Consider the following 20,581-nt stretch of genomic DNA (forward strand, 5'->3'; position numbering starts at 1 on the left):
GCTTGGAGGCTCACAGTTGCTCTAAAACTGTGAAACTCTGCTGTACCCTGCTTGCATACTTTTTGCCTTTAAGGAGGAATTGTCCGTCAGTGGTAGGAAGGCGAGTAAGATCTACCATTGACTAAAACACGCAACATAAAAATCAGACTCAGATCACAAGTTTGTGAAGTTACACAGATGCTGGCTCAGATTTCCAAAATTTTAAGAAAAAGCTGGTACAAGAAGCACACATCTGAATCTAACAATTTGATTAGGTATTTACGTGCAGATAGCAAGTTCTGAACTTTACTCACTTTGCAGTTCTTTCAAAGAAAAAAGTTCCAAAAAGCATGATTTTTCAAGAGCTGCTTACCTTCCAGTTTATCCTCTCTCACTACTGCAACCTTGTGGCACTATAAAAAAAAAAAGGTAATAAAAGTATATTTATAAAAATAAATTTATTATTAATCAAAATAATTTCAATCTTAACATTTACAAAGATCTATTGTACATAAGACTAGCATTTTCAATTACCTACTGAATAAGAAAGTCTACAGATTATAGGTACAGCTTTACAGTTGCACAGAACTCTGCCAACAACTTTTCAGCAGCCATCAGCCACTAGTTTTTAAACCTGTCTTCCTACTTTTCCAGTGCATTATTTCACAGATCACTGAAACACTAAAGAAAGAGTCTATCCTTCATTCCTGACAGTGGGAGATGAAGCACTGATGAAACATGAACAACAACAAAAATGCTAGAAAGCTGATATGCCTGCCTACGCTAGCCATATACATTTAGATTGCCTGTGAATTGCAACACAGCAAGCCGTAACACAGACAAGACACCAGAAAAGCAAAACACAATGAGAAATTGAGCATTAATTTAAAAGTTAGAAATGAACGTTTCCAGAAAATATGCTCCGAAGTATGTAATTTCTTCAGTCTTCAAGGACTACACCTGAACTATGGCATTCAACAGGCTGCAGTTGATATAGAGAGTATCTGAACAGAGAGGCTGGACAACATCCATCCATTAATTTTATGTTTAGTGGTACCGTAGATTAGTCATCAAAAGAGTAAGAGGCAAGACAATGGAGCCAATCTGAAAAAGTAAAGAAAGATCAAGTGCCTCAGTCCCTCACTGAGACTGACAAAAAGTAACAAGGAGAAAAATAAAGAGCATGCAGCGCTTAAGACAGGCTAGGAATTATTTGTGACAAATTTCTATTTGCATCTCTCTGAGAGGATTCTTGCAGTTGAATCCACAGCCTTGTGGCTACACCTACTGACAGCAGGCAGTAGTGCAGGATTACCAACAAGCACTCATTAAGAAACAGGGTTTGTTTGGAAGCATTCAGATTTATTTCCTCCCCAATAATTGACTTATGCCAAATATTACCTGTCAGTTATTCCAATGCCCACATAGCTTCTGGAAACATCTTCAGGATTTGATCTCTTCTCCTACCCACTCTGGCTAGCGGTTAGACACTCGTTCTGGAGAGCTTTAAACTCTTCCTGTGTGGTATTCTTAACCTCTGCATTGTTTCATCTCTGCCCCTAACAACCTACTGCCACTGCAAGACATTTTTATTAGCAGCCACTCAGATCACACGTTTGAAACTATAATGTAGTATTCAAAAATAATTTTTTTGCTGTTTTTAAAGATCTAAGTCAGACTTCTACTTGTTCAGTTTTGTAGATCTATTAGATTTTTAAAAATAGATAAACTGCTAAAATTGAAGCTAAAAACATCTGTAATTTAAGTCAGGACTTTTAATTCACTTATTTGCTTTAAATACATTATGGCAAATTAAAAAAAATTATAGCGTATCAACAAAATTGTCTACCTTGTTATTTCCAAAGGAAATTAGGGGAAACCCTCCAAGGTTAATTTAGACCATAAACCTAGCAGTATCTGTATAGCAGCTAACAAATACATTCCATTGTACAGAACTAACGCAATAAATAATTCCCTTCAGTTTCAGGAAAATTTGGAGATGTAAACAGAACATTCTATACATGTGGACCAGCTTATTATATAAGAATAAGAAAACCGAGAAGGACTGTTTTCCAATCTACAAATAAAAGCTAGGACACACTGAGATATACTAATTCTAAATGAAGGCTATGGACTGCAGTGTATGAGATATTTGGGTAACTAAAGACACAAATAGACATCTAGTTGAATATCAAAGCCATTCAGACTTTCGTTATTAAATTCTCAGGAGGGTAAACGCATTTAATTTGCCTATCTTCTTTCAAAAATTGCTAGAGTACCTATTTGAGATTTCAGATGGCATTTTTGAAGGTCTGACAAGAAGTGACTAGAAACAACAAATGTTTTAACCACATCTAGTGACTCCTTTGCTAAATAAATCAAATCATTTTAAACTAAATATGATTCACAAACTCATGTTTCTCTTATATACCAGGTTAGAAAGCTTGCTTTATTTAACATTTATTTACCAACAACTGAATTCCAAGATCTCTCCAAACATAATACACTTCCTTTGCACAGCAGATCCTGGCAAACAGACTAGCTGATTTCACAAGGGACCCTCCAGACTTGCTGTCTAATAATAATAAGATTGAGAGATAACTGGGGAAAGAATTTAAATCAATTAAGCAAAGCCTTGATGTGTTATTCAACACTGTATTGCTATATCATAACCAACTGATCTTTCCTTCTCAAGATTTGTATTTTCAGATAGAAGAGGTACCTTCTTTTCTACAGGTACACAAGATCTAGTACATTGTGCCTGTTACTGGAAAAAGAGAGCAAGTTCAGCTTCTGACCCAAATATTCCCAAACAAGACGGAAGACACAAGAACAAAGAGCTCTCAGACACCTTTGAGAAATAAAGCACTCACAATATGTCCATTCTGAATGAGATTTCCTGCAACTAAATAGGTGACATGAAGTTGAGCTCCCGAGTTCTCCTTTCGTTTCCTTTCTACGTAATCATACAACATCCTGCACAACAAAAGAAACCAGTGTTAATCACCTAGAAAAGAAAGGGCCTGTCACCACTCTTTCAGTAAAGCTTACATAAAAAGAATAAAACCAGTTTGACATGGAAACATTTCACATAAACACAGTTATTTTAACTAGAATTAATTTAACTGAATCATATTGAGACAACTTCCTCATCTGTCACCTTGAAGAATATGACACTCCAACAACTGTATAAACCAAAGGTGAAATGCAAACAAGCTCTAGAAGCTTTAAAAGTTGGTTCAAGATGGTCTCAAATCCTCTAGGTAGCTTGTTCCAAAGTCTCCCCTGGAGAAAGGTTTTTCCCCTTGATATGACCTAGCATTCTGCAATGCCTGACAAGGGACTTGGTGATTTTGGTACACGATCACATTGGCAGGTACGTATATGCAAACCCAATTACTTCCACTGACAGAGTGGTCAGAAACTAGAAGGAGCAAAATTAGCAATTAGGAGCTTGAGCTGAGACTCAAGCTTTCTACTGCCATTGAAACCACTGATTTATGATAAGAGTCTGCCCCAGGTATGCCGTAGAACAGAGATAGCATCCACATGGAGTGTATGGTATTACGCGGTACAAATACTTAACGATCCTTATGGCTGCACAAGGATAGACTACAATCACTATGCTAGCACGCACAGCACAACCCACTAATACTATTCATTCATTAATTTATAATAATGCCACTAACTGAGCTGTCATACACACTCATATACACTACCATTTCCAGCTTTGGATGCACTGACGATTCCTTGTACTAGGATGTTTATGGCTATTATCACTGTAGTGATCCGGCACTTCTCCAGCCTCAAGGACACAGCTTTAAGTACAAAAATGCCACAGAAATTCTCCATCTCTAAGTCGCTTTTAAGGGTGAGACAAAGTGCCTCCGCTTCCCCCAGGCCATCTTCTCCATGGCAGAAAATTCTCTGGCTCCTCATAGTTTACTAGATGAGCAGATCTGTTCCCAGCCAAAGCTGTCCAGTCAGGTCTACACCACCCCTTAAGCACACTCAGATTCACTCATCATCTAAATTGTTCAAACACATGTAGAAGACAGAGACCAAACAATCTCTAGATGTCCAAGCTGATATTTAGGTAGTTTGGACAAGACAGGGAATGCTGCTCTTAGCACACTGCAGTCATGTACACAGCAGACACCCCTTTTAGTCCAAGCTGTAGCCAGAAATAGTGCAAGAAAATATTTGTGCTATGGGGCTGGAAAAGCTTATGCAACCTTCACACCTTATGCTTAAAATGACCTTGCTGGGTAGAAATAGCCTCCTAATACCTGAGAGCTCATTGTAATATCATTAACCTTTTAAAGAGTCTATAAAACAAAGTGAAACTATTTTAAGTAATTTATATTCATTGAAATACAGAAAGAGAAGGTTACATTTTTGTGCAAAATTTGGAGATGTAAAAATATTCTGACACTACAGCTGACTTTCCCTGCTTATTTCAAATATTTAGCTGCACCCATTATCAAGTCTCAAGACATATTTAAAACGGGGCACGTGTTAAAGAACAGGGTAATCACAGTGGATAAGTATTTGCTATACACGTGAGCTACAACTACCATTACTCCTAGTAACGTCTGTGGATAACACACAGCCTCCTGAGATCAGATATGGACTGGCAGAGTTATTCTCACAAAGGCATGGCTCTGACTGCAGGACTGGAGCCATGCTCAGAAAACAGTAGCCACACTTCATGATGAAAGAGTTACACACATCCCTATAGTAACATAACATTAAAACACGTATTCTGGCCCAAGTATTTCTACTTAAAGAACAGGAAGGAGTCCAGCTGAGCACTGCTCTCTAAAAGCAGAACTCTCATTGAAGTCAAGACCTGCCTATGGGAGGAGTGAGCGAGGAGCATTAAATAACGTAAGCAACGATATCCAAGAGGATGTGCAGGATTTTTAAATATTTCCAGAGGGATTGTTTTTAATACTGTTTTCACAACTGTGGTTAACGTAATTAATAAGGCTTTGCCGCAGAATAAAAGGCTTGTGGAATGCATTAATACCTACTGTTTAGCCTGGTTGACATGAACCCCCAGAGTATAGCTTAGCCATTTGTATGTTACCTGTAAAAGAAAAAACAAAAAAAACCCCACACTTTAGTGAGAAAACTTGTCGCTTCACTGTTTAAACCTTCCTGTGCTTGTCTTACAGCTAAGTCAAACTCTCCAACTTCTCTCCCTCCTCTCTGTCCCACCAGGAAATCCATGGCAAAACCTGCTATTAGAAACGAGAGCACATGTATACCCACTCACCTCCTGTATTGTGCCATAATGAATAGATTTAATCCCTAACACCTGAGCAAACTACCTACCCTAAAAGTGCCTTTTTGCAAATGCGTGTTTGAAATATCATTGCATACAATACGGCCATTCAAAACGCCTGCGCTGTTCAGCTTCAGAGCAGAGAAGAAAATTAAACAATACTTAATTATTGTTACTGTTCTCCCAAACTACCACTGAGGATTTATCAGAGATTACCCTGCTACACCCACCTGTCACAAAGGACACAGGGATCTCTGGTTGCGTTACCAGTCCTACAGCACGCTGTGTCAGTACTTACCCACAGTCAGGAGACTTTAGCTCTCTTCTGCCTGGCCCTGCCACCGATTTCTTCTATGATTTGGACAAGTCATGTCTTTATACCTGTTTCTCTTCCCACTCTGCCTTTTTAAACTAATCCTCAGGCTAGGGCTCCTCATGACTCAAGCAGAACGGTTTAATTAAATTGTTATCAGTCTAACCCGCATGTTACTGTAACTGCGCTCACAGTCAAGGAGATGCAGCAACTTCATGGTATTAGTTTCTAGAAAAAAAGAGTTTGATAAGGAAAACAAGCACACGTGCTTATCCTCTTTCTGAATCGTCCTCAAAAGAACAAAGCGTGAAAATGCTAGAGACTAAGCAATAACTTTAGCTTTCGGCCGATTTAGCAGCAGCGGACGTGACGGGTAAGACCGCCTCAGTCTTTCATGGAAAACCACCTTTTCATACGCTTCCAGGCCTCGAGTTAAAACACTGCTCTCGTTGCGGTGCTTTGGGAGTGATTCTGAGCAAAATAAGCTCAGCTATTAGGGGACACGCCAAACGCCGGCGGGCAGGAAAGGAGGCCGTGCTCCTCGTGCGCGTGTGAAGCGCGCCGGGTACCCACGCGTGTCCCCCAGCAGGAGCACCTCAACTTGCCTCGCCTTTCAGCCGAGCAGAAACCAGCTGCTCCCGGGGCAGGAAGTTTCCCGATCAGGATGTGCGTCGCGGCTATTTTGCGACACGGGTGGGAACCGCCACGGAGGTCGCCCACGCGGCGAGATCGGCGCCACGCACAGGCCTGGCGCGGCAGGCCCGTCCCTACGGCCACCCCTAACCACCCCCCACCGCTTCCCCAGCCCCAGGCGGAGGTCTGGGCCCGGCCTCGGGGCGGGGGGGGGGGGGAGGATCGCGACGCCCCGCACCCACTCGCTTTACACGCGTGGGGAGTACAGGGAGAGAGCGGCAATGCGCATGCGCAGGCCGCCAACGGCCGCGGCCTCCCGTAGAGGCGCCCCCCCCCCCCAACCCGCCCCGCTCCGGCCGCCGCTGCCCGCGCCGCGGAGCCGGGACTCACTATGCGGTTCTGGTCGGTGACGAACTCATCGATGTTCTCGAGGTAGAGCTCGTCCTCCATGACGGGGCGCGACCGGGACGAGCCCGCCGCCGTTTCCCGCCCAGATCAGCGCCGCCGCTGCCCGCCCGCCGCCATAGCAACCCCGAGCAGGCCGCGGGCGGGCGGCAGAGCGCTACGGCGGCCGCGGGCGGACAGAAGGGCGGCGCTGGCTGCGCGCGGCGGCGGCCGTCCGCCGGGCCACGCCCACCCGCCGCCGCCGCCGCCCGCGCTCGCTCCCCCTCCCCCACTCCTGTCAGGGGGGATTTGGGCAACGAGGGGCTTTTGGGGAGCGGTTTTTTTTGGAGGGGGCCGGGTTTTTTTTGGGGGGGTGAGCAAAACGGGAAAATCCCACCGCAGGACGGCTCGTTTATCAGTGAAACCTTCATGGCGCCTCACCTGATCCGTGTGTTAACTTAGCCTGTGCTGCCGTTTCCCACAGGAAATGGCGGCTTCCAGCACCTGCTTAAACGTTGGTCTTTTTTTCGGCTTTTTAAACGTCTTTTTTTTTTTTTCCCCCCCTGGTGAACGACACGGGAACGTGTCGCACCGTTAGTTTTGTGAAGAGGGCCTTAACGGTCCCGCTGTGCCTCCCAGCCCCGTTCCTGTCACATCCCGGTTTTTTTTTTAATACAGCGTCACCATCTCTGCTGTTAATTTAAATAAAATGTGTGAGGTGGTTTTGAGCCCTTTTTTTTTGGGGGGGGGAGGGAGAGGGAGCTTGCAATGTGGCGGTTATATTAATTTCCACTTGCCGTGTTTCTTATTTACCCATCCCGGCTGGTGTGGCGCCACGCTGTTCCCTTGCCAGTGGATGCAGATTTTTATTTTATTTTATTTTTTCCTTTTACTGAGGCTTACGTAAACGCCATGTGAAAGAAGTACGTTCGTCGAGGCTAACGTCGCCGGGACATCTGCGTTGGCGAGGGAACTGGCGCATGTTTCCCCTGCCTTAACGTTTTCAAGCGGGCCTCAGCGCTGAGCTGAAAAAAGCGCTTTTCTAGGGCAGAAACGAGTTCCTCTCCGTGGCAGGGGTCACTGAGACGTTACCGCTGGCAGTAAATTGGGTTTTGAGCGAATGACGTGTTGTCTCAGGAAACTGGGGGCTCTGCAAACGGAGATCTGCCGCTCACGGCGCTGAACCGCGTGGCGGGAGGCTCCCGAGTGAAATTCGGGTCCGCGAGAGCAGTGATTTGCGCGCGTCCGTTGACGATGAGGGAGCTGAAATGGAGGAGGAGGAGGGACGCGGACTCTGCTGGCTTGAAAACGAAAGGTCACAGATTTAGCCTTAACATGGCCAAGGAATCAGATATCTTTCTCTAGGTCCCCAAAGTCATGACACCAGCCTTATTATTATTAGCGTACCGTATTAGCGATGCCTTATTATTATTAGCGTACCGTATTAGCGATGCTGCAAAGCGTACATTTAATTAGCGAGGGCTAAGAAAGAACCTCTCACTCCCTGAAGTCGGCGGGTTTTCTTTCCGATTTCACGAGGGGCAGGACGAAGGTCAGAATCGTTATCCTGCTGCTGCTTGTTGTGAAAAAGCCATGATTTTGTGCCGCTTCTGGGGCTTGCGGCTTATTCTTGTCAGCAGCCTGCGATGTCTCAGGCTCTGCCCAGAGCTAGTACAGAGTCATTATGCAATTTCATCTCATGAATCAAGTCCTTGAGCAACAAACGTTCCTATCCAATGGAGTTTGAAACGCAGCAGCTGATAAACAAAGAAGCCCGCAACCAAAGCATAGAACGGTTTAAGATGAATGCCCTCCTTTTACATTTTTCTGATAGAGAAAGTAAATTAAATAGTGATGTGATAAAGTAGCTGGCAGAACCAACCACTTAAGCTCCTGAAACAGCACCACAGAAATGGATACATGGAGACTTGGGGTTAGTTAAGAGATGTCCGTAAGGTTGTACATCAGATCAATAGTGGAAGGAGGAGAAGACCAACCATCTGCTGACTGCATTTGAGAACTTTATGGCCTGAAGGAGGAGAAGACCAACCATCTGCTGACTGCATTTGAGAACTTTATGGCCTGATTCCCATATAAACATCGCAGTCATCAGCCGGGATCAAACAGCTTTTTAACACAATGGCAACCTACATGGCACCTGAATGCTTGCAGGCCTCATACTCCAGCTGAGCTTACCAAAGATGAACGCGATAACCCGAGGTGTTATTTGTGACCGCATCTCCCCTTGTGCTTCAATCTGGCAAATATTGCCACTTTTCAGATTATATACACTAGACCCGGGGTGTAAACTAGTTGCATCTCTGTGATATCACTGTGGACAGCAGCAATCTCAGTTGTAAATTAATTAGGTACCTTCTCAGCCCTGGTGTTTGTTGGAGCCCCAGTTTATCCTCTGAGAATCTGACGTTTCTTCTTTTTGTGAAAGAGCCAGAACAGGAAGGCTTGAAAGAGGTGCAGTGCTGGGGACTTAGAAAACCCTGTTGTGCAGTCCTTGGGTCCCAGCGAACTCTCACGGGGAAAGCCGAGTGTGCGGCAATGACCTCAGTAGTGCGCACAGCCCCAGTTTTCAGTGCCAGCATCAAGACCTGTAAAAATACAAAATGGCTTTTAAAATGTCTCTGTGCAACTTCGATGACCTCATCTGTCTTTCTTCATCATGCATCAATGGAATGCTACACTGATCCTGGAAATAACATATGGACACCGCGGACGAACAGGGAAGCTACAGTGATGCTTACGGTGTGCAATGAATGCGCATGCATTAGTTCACACCTTAAAGTACTGCTGTATTACCACAAACTGGCCCATTAACTTCAGCAAGGACTGAAGACCAGAATTTATCCTGTCTCTTTGCCCTGCATGATAACATTTGTTAAAGCATCTTTCACAACTAAAACACATAAAATAATTTTAAAAGAATCGCAGAATCACAGAGTGGCCAAGGTTGGAAGAGACTTCTGGAGATCTTCTAGTCCAACCAAGAGTCACCTACAGTGCATTGTCCAGGATTGTGTCCAGGTGGGTTTTGAATATCTCCAGGGAAAGAGACCCCACAATCTCTCTGGGCAACCTGTTCCCATGCTCAGTCACCCTCCCAGGAAAGAAGTTTTTCCTCAGGTTCAGACAGACCTTCCTGTGTCTCAGTTTGTGCCCGTTGCCTCTTGTCCTGTGGCTGGGCACCACGGAGAAGAGTCTGGCCCCATCCTCTTGACACCCTCCTGTCAGATACTTGTAGACATTGATGAGATCCCCCCCTCAGTCTTCTCTTCTCCAGGCTGAACAGGCCCAGCTCCCTCAGCCTTTCTTCAGAGGAGAGATGCTCCAGTCCCCTCATCATCTGCGTAGCCCTCCGCTGGACTCTCTCCAGAAGTGCCATGTCTCTCTTGTACTGGGGAGCCCAGCACTGGACCCAGTACTCCAGGTGAGGCCTCCTCAGGGCTGAGGAGAGGGGCAGGATCACCTCCCTCCACCTGCTGGCAACACTCTGCCTAACGCAGCCCAGGATCGCATTGGCCTTCTTGGCCACAAGAGCACATTGCTGGCTCACGGTTAACTTATTGTCCACCAGGACTTCCAGGTCCTTTTCGGCAGAGCTGCTTTCCAGCAGCTCAGCCCCCAGCCTGTCCTGGTGCAGGTGGTTATTCCTCCCCAGGGGCAGGACGCTGCCCTTGCCTTTGTGGAACTTGAGGAGGTTCCTCTCCACCCAGCTCTCCAGCCTGTCCACGTCCCTCTGAATGGCAGCACAGCCCTCTGGTGCATCAGCCACTCCTCCCGGTTTGGGATCATCAGCAAACTTGCTGAGGGTGCACTCTGTCCCTTCGTCCAGGTCACTGATGAATACCTTGAACAAGACTGGACCCAGGACTGACCCCTGGGGGACACCGCTAGCTACAGGCCTCCAACTAGACTCTGTGCCACTGACCACAACCCTCTGAGCTCGGCCATCCAGCCAGTTCTCAGTCCACCTCACTCTCCACTCATCCAGCCTGCACTTCCAGAGCTTACCTATGAGGATGTGATGGGAGAGAGTGTAGAAAGCCTTGCTGAAGTCCAGGGAGACAACATCCACTGCTCTCTCCTCAGCATTATTGTTTTTTGTATAGGATTTGAATACTCTTTCATATAAGGCTCTGACAGTATTTTACAAACACTGGTTAACTACTTGAAACACAAAGAAATAGATATTATCCCCATTTTAAAGATCAGGATACTGAGACATAGAGAGGTTGTGATTTGTCCAAGAGTCCTTCAGTAGTCCCAGATGTAGAGCCCAAATATCCTGACTCCCAGACTTTTTTTTTAAAAGCACCATACAAGGTTCTTTCAACCATCACTTGTTAATAACAAAATACTTGAACTTACAGCTGCTCACAGCCAAAATCACCAGCGCCAGCAGAAACAAAGCTTGAGGACTCATCATGATGGTCATTTCAAAGTGCATTTAAGAAAACAAGTAAAATGGGCAGAATGTCTGGAAACTCATAGATAGTAGCTAGTGAACATCTCACCAAGGAGGAGTTTGAGTGAAAGGAGTTCTTTTGAAGTTGTAATTAATATTATATGAGAGGGGACTTCAGCTGAGCAGGCTGAAGGGAGGGATCCCAGTGTCAAAGCACAGTTAATTAAATCTGTCCAAAACTCATCTAGCTGCAGGCACCTCTCATTTTATCAGGGGCCTCTATTAGAGGCGTCCGAAGATCCAGTGTTGGAGAGGAAATGCATCCCATCTGAATAAAAGTGGAGGATTTCAGTTACAAAATGGAAGTCGTAAGAGAGATACATAAGTAGATACAGAGAGTCTGACCCTCCTTCTGTCTTACGCCCAGATGAATTAGAAATAACTAGGTAGAATTAATGGGGTCCTTTCAGTAGGAAACCAGTGTGATGCGTGAGTCAGATCCTTAGTTTCCCTCCATAAATATGCATAAACATAGCTAGAAAAGTTAGGATCGGGCACTATCACAAAACCAACAGGAACGAATATGCTTCTAGACTTGCAAGGGACAGAATCAGTACAACAAACACCTTAAACTAGACCAAAATTGATATCACAGGGGATAGCTACATTTGAGACAGATGTGTTTGTTTGCATGGCTTAATAGTCTTTTCTGTGGCTGTAAGACTGCTGAGGTCTAAAAGGTGGTGTAGCTGTCCCATGAAAGAAGGAAGCCCAGATGGGTAGGAGCGCTCTGCCGGGATGATGTGTCGGATCTAGGTGCTGCCAGACTTGCAATGAGGGTGAAATCCAGCACGCTGAGTATTAGGGAACCAAACAATTTGCATGTTCACAGTCAAAAAAGACTTGAGAGGCTCAAAAGGGTTTAGGCAGCAATAACGCTGGGAAGAGAGAAGCATCTGAGAAACCATGGAGGTAGGTCTCAGGTGGATGACGACTATATGAGCTGGAACGCATCTCTCTTCCTGCAGTCAGTGGAGTGCAGCGCGTGTCGGCTGACAGCCGGTTGCAGTTTATCTCAATTAGCCAAACCACTCTCCTAGCACCACTGACAGCACTGACGACTGTCTCCACTGGCTGTATGGAGAGCTTTAGACACCCAGCATATGTGCAGACACCTAAATTTACGTGCCTTAATCTGGAGCCGGTTCCCATTCCACTCACATGTTTTATGGCGCGTCACAGCATAGCAATGCACCTTCATGAAAGGAAATGTTGCGTTGTTAATGGTTCAACCAAAGTGCTCTATTTTTTTTTATTTTTGTACCTATGTTAAGATTCCCTTTTTGAAAAATAAGTAGGTATATGTAAAGCTTGAGCACTGTCGTAGAAAAATGCACGTGTAACCAGCTGGGAATCTATCAGCAATACAAATGTAATCCCTGCTGAGCTACCACCAAGTACATGTTATCACATGTGAACAAAGGTGATTGACATGAATGTCTCCACGTTGAGTCACATTAGTGGCTGGCATTTCTGACTTTAGCTTATTTTCTGATAATCCACGTTTCATTCTGAAAATGTTTCCAGGGCTGTTTGCTTGGGAAAATTGATGGAATAGCTCCCCTATGGACTCCTATTCTAGGTCTCTTTTATTTGAAGATGATTAGTGTGCCTCAGCATGGAGTATTTGATGTTTACTCAATAGTAGGATGGGCAAAGGAGGAGCTGTGGCAGAACAGCTTGTTTTGCAGCAGCTATTCAGATCAGCGTCCTTGCGCAGACAGGCTATTAAGGAAGATAAACAAAGGGAACAGCTAGGAAATAATGAGGATCCTCTAATGAATAACTACTGATAAAACTGTAATGGGAACGAGCAGAAAAGCATCTCCCCGAATATAGGGTAGCGCACAGCTACAGCATCCCAGGAACAAGCAGGGAAGGAGACATGCTCTGGCCCCTTCTCTACAGGGAGCAAACGCTTCGGTATCAGCTCAGCCCTGCTACGCACAGGGTGAGAAAGCAGGGCTGCTCCCTCCCTCCTCCCTATGTTATACGCTGCCAGAAGAATTTAAAAAGAAAGATTATGCTACCCCTTGGGCTGCAAGATCTGGAGTCAGGGAAGAGGCTGAAGAGAGGGTCTTTGATGTCTCCGTATACCTTTCTGTGTCTACGAGCCAGAATTTGGGTCCTAGTGAGATTCCTTTTTGAAAAAAGGCAAGTTAAAAGAGATTTTAGGGAAAATAACCAATAACAGATTTGATCAGTGGCAGCAAGAAACGGCAGTTCAGAGAAAGAGCCGCGACAGTCGTGAGAAGGGGCACCTACTCTGGGACTGCGTCAACCCCACGTCGCCAGGCAAGGGCACGGCATTTTCAAAATCATCTAGGCTCGTGCAGTTGCCTGCCTCAGTCAGCAGGTGACAGTTTGACACCGTGCTTGCCTCTGAGCCCCGAAGCTGCACGTTGATACCCTGGGCATTACCGCTCTGCTGCTATTTAGTGCTGGGAATAGCAAGGGAGCTACGTGACTCCTCTGCTCCTGCCGAAGAAGCCACCTCGCTCGTCCCCGGCTGCTGCTTCCCACCACCTGCCATCTCCTCCTTAGTGTCAGCACAAGCGTTTCTGCAGCCCTGCTGTGAGCTGGATCAGGAACCCATTTGGGTGAAAACACGTTTTTCCTGGGTTCATTTAAGTCCGGATCAGTCCCCCTGACGAGCTTGACACCCTGTCCCAGAGTTCTTGTGCTGGGCGAAGGAAGGGAGGCCCGAAAGCCGAAAGCATGGCTGGGGAGGGTGCCCAGCGCCCCGGCCACATTTCGCAGGGCTGCGCCTCGCTCCGGGGTGAAGCCACTCCACGAGCGTGCTGAGCACATACCGATCTTCACTTGAACACATCGATTTTTTACCTAGCAAGGGTCAGGGAAGGAAATCGCACACATTTACTAGGCCTTAAAATAAACTCACGTGACGCACAGCGTGCTAGCGAGCGTTTCTACAGTGGTCACAACAATTGTGCTCCTCAGCTGGCATCATGTTTATTTTTGCTGGTAATAACATTGTATACATCCTCTTCCTCCTGTGGCCTTGTGCACTTTCTCTCACACTGCTGTTCTCTCGTTTTCTTCATTTTACTGTGACTATTCTTGTACTGTGACATTTTGCTCCTGACTTGACGTTTGTGCTTGGTTTACAGAAGGAGTGTGCAGGTCTTAATACATTACTCATCTTTTTTTTTTTTTTTAAAGGTCTCTTTTCATCTTTTGTTTTTTCCTCCTTTATGTTTCCTGCTTTAAACTTTCTGGATGATTTCCTGACCTTGGTTAACATGCCCAGTTACTGTAAAATTCTACTTTTCACCTTCACGGTTTTGCATAGCATGTGTCTTGGTATTGCAGATTAATTTTCGGGCAAGAAGGAGTTTAAGTTCTTTTCACTGAGGATTTGTTTTCTCTTATAGAAAATGGCGTGGGATCTCTTTGTGATCTCGCTCATACCAGCTTTATGCTCTGTGGTAATTAAATGGGCATAAATTGAAATAAGAGAAGTTCGGACTGGATATTAGGAGAAACATTTGCTCCATGAGGACAGTTAAGCATTGCAATAGGGGCCTGGAGAGGTTGTGCATCTCCATCCTTGCAGCCCGGCTGGATAAAGCCCTGAGCAACCCGGTCTGACCCTGAGCCACCCTGCACTGAGTACAGAGTTGGAGCAGAGACCTCCCGAGGCCCCTTCCAGCCTGAACTATCCTATGATCCTCTGTGATATCCACTTCGTAGCACGTAAATGAGAAAAAAGTAGGTCTCTAGCATAGAAGAAAAGAGAAGAAAGGGTGGGAACTTTATTAATGCCTGAAGATGAGGTGTGTTGCTGAGTTTCAAAAGGCCTAAGCCGTGAAGGTACTGAGTGCTGCTGAACTGCACTTCCGGAAATTTAAAGCTCTGTCCATTCGGGATCTCAAAGCATTTAACCAAGAAAGGCAACCACAAGTTCTTGCAGTAAAGGAGGCCCACAAAGCTAAATTACTTACCGAAAGGCATGCAGTGAGCTATCTGTAGGCCTGGGGAAAGGACTTGGGTCCCCTGAGTCCTAATTAGAAAGCTTCCTGGCTAAGCTGGACCCCAGATTCCCACAGCTCACACCTCTGCTGGCTTTTCTCCACCAGAAGGCCACAGAGGTCACCAAAAAAAGGATCACTGTTAGTTTTGGCTCGCGTGAAGGCAGCGCCATATGACCCAGCCCCGGCTCCACTCTCCGTCTAGTGAGGCTCACAACTGGAAGTGCATGGAGAGTCCAAACGGCAAATCTGCACTTGAAAGGATTTGAATGCAGCTGCTCTTATATTTTGAAAGATTGGTTTAAATGCAACTGAAAGAGCAATTGCCACAGATCTGTGAAATGAAAATTTCAGTGGGTCTATGAAATGTCTTCTGAAACGCTCTTTACAGCCACTGCAACACATAGCTCCCGTCTAGACACGCAGGGGTGCATCTGTTGCAGAAGGTTAAAACAAAAGTCCAATCCCTGACCGTTGGAAGAAGTGATCTTTTTTCCATTGTACTGTGTGAAGTAAAATCTTTTAAGAGAGACAACTGCTTCCAACTCAGAAATAACTCCCTCGGGAGATTAATCCTTGAAAAACATTCTGAACGGCAGTTACTTGGCAGCGGAGTGAAATGACAGAAGGTAGAGCAATTTTTTACCATACAGACTGTTACGTTTCACATTTCTTTGCATGGACCCCAAACAGAAGAGTTTCAAATCATTCAAATCAAAATTAATGTTGGATGGAGGAAGCCGAGAGCAAAAACTCAGGTGTGAGGAACTTTGCTCGACTGCCTCCGAGCGTTGCCAGGCGCGCCATGAGTGCACACTTACATATTCATACCAATAAGTTATGCTTAACTTAACTACTCCTGTCTTGCAGGTTGCGCTCATCTGATTAATCCTGCTGACACAGATACATCAGCTTCCTGCATTGCAATTACTGGAGCAGCATCACCTCGCACAGTGTCCGCAGCGGGCGGCAGAGCTGGCCCAGCTCTAGCATGACCACGGATGTGCAGCTTGACTCCTCTCTGCCTCAGTTTTCCTGCAGGTAAAACACAACCTGGCCGCTTGGTAAAATATTTGGAGATCTACTGACAATATGCACCCGCGCCACCTTTTCCTTCCTCCGTTATGTTAAATCTAAAGTGCTGACTCCCCCAAGATATGAAGAACAGAGAGTCAAAAAAACCAAGTTTGCTTGAAAAGAGCATCTCTAAAAGATGCACAGCAGCAGGTCTCACCTTAGGATGTTGGTGGTGGAGAACGACCTGCTGGCGCAACTTCTGCTCCCCTCCCTTGAGTCAGAGGTTGCAGGGAAAACACCCCGGGGAGTTACAGCTCTGGGGCAGTTTGAGCCTTGGTACTATGTATAATTTGTACCAGGTCATCTGGGTCAGGTAGTCAAGACTCAAGTTATTTAACATGACAGATGAGGTTTCGTCTTCCAGGGGATCCTTCTTAAAAAAAATACTGTGAGAAGTATTTATAACCAGGCCCGTTTTGGCAGGACTGGGTTAGGGACTGGCTGCATATGATGCTGTGCACGTTGACCAGGGGAAGGTGACCTTGGGCAGGGGGACCGGCAAGCAGCCGGGGGCAAACCGGAGACGAGAGCATCTTCACCAGGTTGATGACGGCCAAAGCAGCGTGTCCGAGCAGGCCGTCACATCTTCGCCTCATGAGCGGAAACAACCGCAGCGCCGGCTCCCGGGCGGCACGGCGAGCTGAGCCACTCGCCACGTCAACTCCGAGACAGGTCAAGGGACGACTGCTGCTGAGAGAAGCAAAATCAGTCCAGAAACGCACACTGGGTCTGACCCGTCTCCCCAGGCGCAGCCAGAAACTTCCTTAACGACTTCCTGATTGCGCCCCACTGTGCGTGCAGCCCGTGCGCAGCCCGACACCTGCGTTTCCTTGTTTGCCTTCCTGTCTGTCACAGCCCCAGTGATGTATTCCTGAGTTGATGAATATACCGGGGGGCAGGAACGGCTCTGGCTACGGGTCAGAAACCACCAGGATCCTGCCTGAAGGAGACAGCCCGGGTGATTCCCTCCCAGCGCCCTCAGGGAAAGGTTTGTTACACAATAACCCACAGTGACAACTTACATTTTTCAAAGATACCTTCTGGACTGGCAGATGGTACCTGCCGCGCTTGAGCGATGCCAGCGTATTTCATAGGGCGGCCCCGTTCGGCCGACACGGGGCGTCGCGCACAAACCTGCGGGCAGCAGCAACTGGTGCAACAGGAGAAATAAATTCATAGCTTGAGGCCTCCCCACGTCACCTCCTCACGCCCCAAAGCAGGAGACATCTCTGTCCCTGGAGGTGTTGGATCCCCGCTGGGGAGAGGGGGACGGAGGAGGTGGCCTCCGAGCTCCTTCCCGCCCTCCAGGAGACGAGAGGTACGCGGCGGCGGATCCAGAAACACAGCTGAGGATGCTCTCGTTTCTTTGGGACAGGCCATCTTCTGAGCTTGTCTACCCCTAGCACAGCTGGGCTCTCAGCCCGTGAGCCAAGCTACAACTTCGAATAATTCATATAATTACTAAATATGTAAAAAAGCAGCGCTTAGCGCTGGCGTGGCCCTCGGCGCAAACCCGGTGCCTCGGCTAAGAGGAACGTTTCTCCCGTGCAACTTGCTTGAAAAACCTGGGATTTTGCTGAAAGGCTTGGGGACGCGTGGGGAGGGGACAACTGTACTCAGAGTTGGTGGCATCAGCCCAGGCCCTTTCCTGGCTCTGCCCCGACACAGGGACAACGGCGTCACCTCTCTGTGACATCCCGGCCGTGCCAAAATCAACAGGAATTTTGTCATGGACTTCACCGGAGTGACGCTTTAGCCCTTTGCAGAGAGATGTTGCTTCTCTCCGAGCCGCGGACAGTCCTTCCCTTGCCAGGCACCTGCTTCGCAGCTACTACCTTTGTCCTGCCCTCCCCTTCCTGCTATTAAGCCGCGACTTACGTTGGCTTTAACGCTTCCCGAGGGGGTGATGTCCCTCTGCCTGGTGCCAGAAAAATGGGCCCTGCGCAACCGGAAGAATCGGTGAGGAGTCGAGCCGTTCAGTGCACATCTGCAGAGGGCTTTACGCTACCCAAAAGAAGAGGCGCTGCAGAATGGCAAATTACCGTGTCACGAAGGAAAAGCTATGCTATAGGAACCCTTAAAAATAACGAAGCCCTGACGTAAGGCTAAAACCCGAGCCGTTGATGGCTCCCTTCCATAAAAATTTCTCCATATCCTCCCTGCTTCAAAAGCAGGATATCGACAGTAAGTACCCCGGCCGTGCAACCGCACTGATTTCTGTCGTCTTATTTATGAGCATCGCAGACCTATCGCACACAATTTTCCTGATCTTACGCAGGCGCCGCCACCGCCGCAAGCCAAAACGGAAGAGCGTTTGGCTTTGATGCCTGGCAAGAATTCGAGGCTCAATCACAAAAAAGGAAATAACTCGGCGCGCGCACGACGTTGGTGCAAAACCCGAGTCCCTCCTGCCAAGGGCAGGCGCAGCCTTCGGCCCTCGATCGCAGCAGCAGCAGCCGCCGCCGCGGGAAGCTCTCGCGACGGCGGCGAGGATCCCGCGCGAGGAGCGCCGAGCCGGATGCCGCTCCGCCAAGCGGAGCCGTTGGCGGAAATTGGCCGCAGGCGCTCAAACATGAGCTGACACAATAGCCCGGTGGGTTTTATGGTGTTTTCTTCCCAGGCGATATTAGTTTTATAAACCGCTGTAACGTTCACTCCTTTTCATCGAGAACTTAAGTAAACAGAGCAAAGTGCCCTTCCTTTCCTGCAAATGCCCTTACAGAAGAGCTGTGCGTTTCAGGCTGTCGTCAGGTGACACCTAAATTACCTACACCTACAAAGGGCAGGTTACTGGCAAGGCAGATTTTTGATAAAAACAAGAATTTATTAACGCCGTTGATTGCTCTATAAACACCAGATGCACGTATTGTGGCTTTCATAGGCGTAACCTCGATAACTCGGCGCGACTGCCCGCTGGGAACCAAACTCGGCGTTTGCTCAGTTTTTAATGGTTGACTCATTAGCCGTCGGACGAGACTCGCGCGTTTTCTCGATTTGCGCTGTGAAAAACAAGTTCCGATGGGAACGTTTCGTCGCCCTCGAGAAAGCGCCAGCAGGATTAATTGCAACCGGCATCAAGCAGACGCGTTGCAGCAGGGCCGCGTTTACGCGACCTGGAGCGTTATGCCCTTGAGATGCCGTCCAAGCAACCTGGCTCGCGCCGGCGTTTCCGGCAGCGGCTGCGACTGCCAGGCTGCTGGCGGCTGTTTGCGCACCGGTTTTTTGGCGGTGGGATTACGGCCCGGCGCTGAGCGGAGCAAACAGTTTTTCCTGAGCGAGGGCAGGCAGGCCGGTGCGAGCAGAGCTGTCCGCGCGGTTGGTTTTTATCCAAGGAAACAACCGTAGCGAACGGTTTTTTGGCCGCTTTCTGGCGCTCGCCAGCGTCCTTAGCACGGAGACCCTCTCGCCCGGGGGGAGAGCCTGGCCTGAAACAGCAGCTTTGCCCTGTCCGCAGGGCAGCTAACAAAGCCCGGCTCAGGGAGCGAGCGGCTGCCCTCCAGCCAGCGGCCCTGCCGCCCCGTCCCCCCGCAGTCCCGTCCCCCCTCGCTCCGCCCAGCGCCCTGTTAGCCATCCCCCTCCCCTGCCCCCCTTCCCCGGACCCTCTTACCCCGTCGCCCCTGTTCTCCCCTTGTCTCTAATCCCTCCTCCCTGGCACCCTCTTACTGAGCCTTATCTTCCCCCCCCCCGGCCCTAATCCCCGGCCCCCTGTCCCTGGGCGCTACGCCCCCATGTCCTATGTCCCATTCCCCGTCCACCTGGGCCTAATCCCCCTCCCCAAATCCCTCTGCCCCATCCCCAATCCCCCGTCCCCTAATCCCGTGCCCCAGTCCTAATCCCCGTCCCCTAATCCCGTGCCCCAGCCCCGATCCCCTGTCCCCTAATCCCGTGCCCCAGCCCCGATCCCCCCTCCCCAAATCCCGTGCCCCGGCCCCGATCCCCTGTCCCCTAATCCCGTGCCCCAGCCCCGATCCCCCCTCCCCAAATCCTGTGCCCCAGCCCCGATCCCCCATCCCCTAATCCTGTACCCCAGCCCCGATCCCCCCTCCCCTAATCCCGGGCCCCAGCCCCGATTCCCCGTCCCCTAATCCCGGGCCCCAGCCCCGATCCCCCCTCCCCAAATCCTGTGCCCCAGCCCCGATCCCCCATCCCCTAATCCCGTACCCCAGCCCCGATCCCCCCTCCCCTAATCCCGGGCCCCAGCCCCGATTCCCCGTCCCCTAATCCCGTGCCCCGGCCCTGATCCCCCTCCCCTAATCCCGTGCCCCGGCCCTGATCCCCCTCCCCTAATCCCCCCTCCCCAAATCCCATGCCCCAGCCCCTCATCCCCCGTCCCCAAATCCTGTGCCCCAGCCCTGATCCCCCATCCCCAAATCCCTCTGCCCTGTCCCTAATCTCTGTCCCCAATCCCCCCTGCCCCGTCCTCAAACCCTGCT

The 20,581-nt window shown here is 48.4% G+C and overlaps 1 protein-coding gene and 1 long non-coding RNA gene across 15 annotated transcripts in view; both read right to left on the reverse strand.

Annotated features, from left to right (window-relative positions):
- Positions 1-6,860, reverse strand: part of POLD3 (DNA polymerase delta 3, accessory subunit) — a 29,402-nt gene extending 22,542 nt beyond the window's left edge. Inside the window, exons 1-4 of one of the 5 annotated variants that reach the window (XM_068930830.1) lie at positions 6,606-6,860; positions 5,016-5,071; positions 2,853-2,955; positions 353-392 (exon numbers count right to left, since the gene is read on the reverse strand). In XM_068930830.1, the coding sequence (XP_068786931.1) occupies positions 353-392; positions 2,853-2,955; positions 5,016-5,071; positions 6,606-6,665 (259 nt within the window). In that variant the 5' untranslated portion in view covers positions 6,666-6,860. Of the gene's footprint in view, positions 1-352; positions 393-1,380; positions 1,606-2,852; positions 2,956-5,011; positions 5,072-6,187; positions 6,532-6,605 lie in introns of those variants that run through there. The other 4 variants (XM_068930831.1, XM_068930832.1, XM_068930833.1 and 1 more) reach the window with 4 other exon arrangements.
- A 508-nt stretch (positions 6,861-7,368) lies between these two features.
- On the reverse strand, positions 7,369-19,763 carry LOC138065670 (uncharacterized). Of its 10 annotated transcripts, XR_011138796.1 has the most exons (5): positions 17,171-19,763; positions 16,969-17,088; positions 10,626-16,835; positions 10,293-10,450; positions 7,381-9,205 (listed from the first exon to the last, which is right to left on the reverse strand). It is a non-coding gene; the product is annotated as an uncharacterized lncRNA (long non-coding RNA). The 10 variants fall into 10 exon arrangements; XR_011138795.1 differs by having other exon boundaries at positions 7,369-7,900; positions 8,973-9,205; positions 10,626-19,763; XR_011138791.1 differs by having other exon boundaries at positions 7,378-9,205; positions 10,626-16,106; positions 16,306-19,763.
- Positions 19,764-20,581: the final 818 nt, after the last annotated feature.

Source organism: Struthio camelus, chromosome 1, assembly GCF_040807025.1.
Source record: "Struthio camelus isolate bStrCam1 chromosome 1, bStrCam1.hap1, whole genome shotgun sequence".
NCBI classification, from domain to species: domain Eukaryota; kingdom Metazoa; phylum Chordata; class Aves; order Struthioniformes; family Struthionidae; genus Struthio; species Struthio camelus.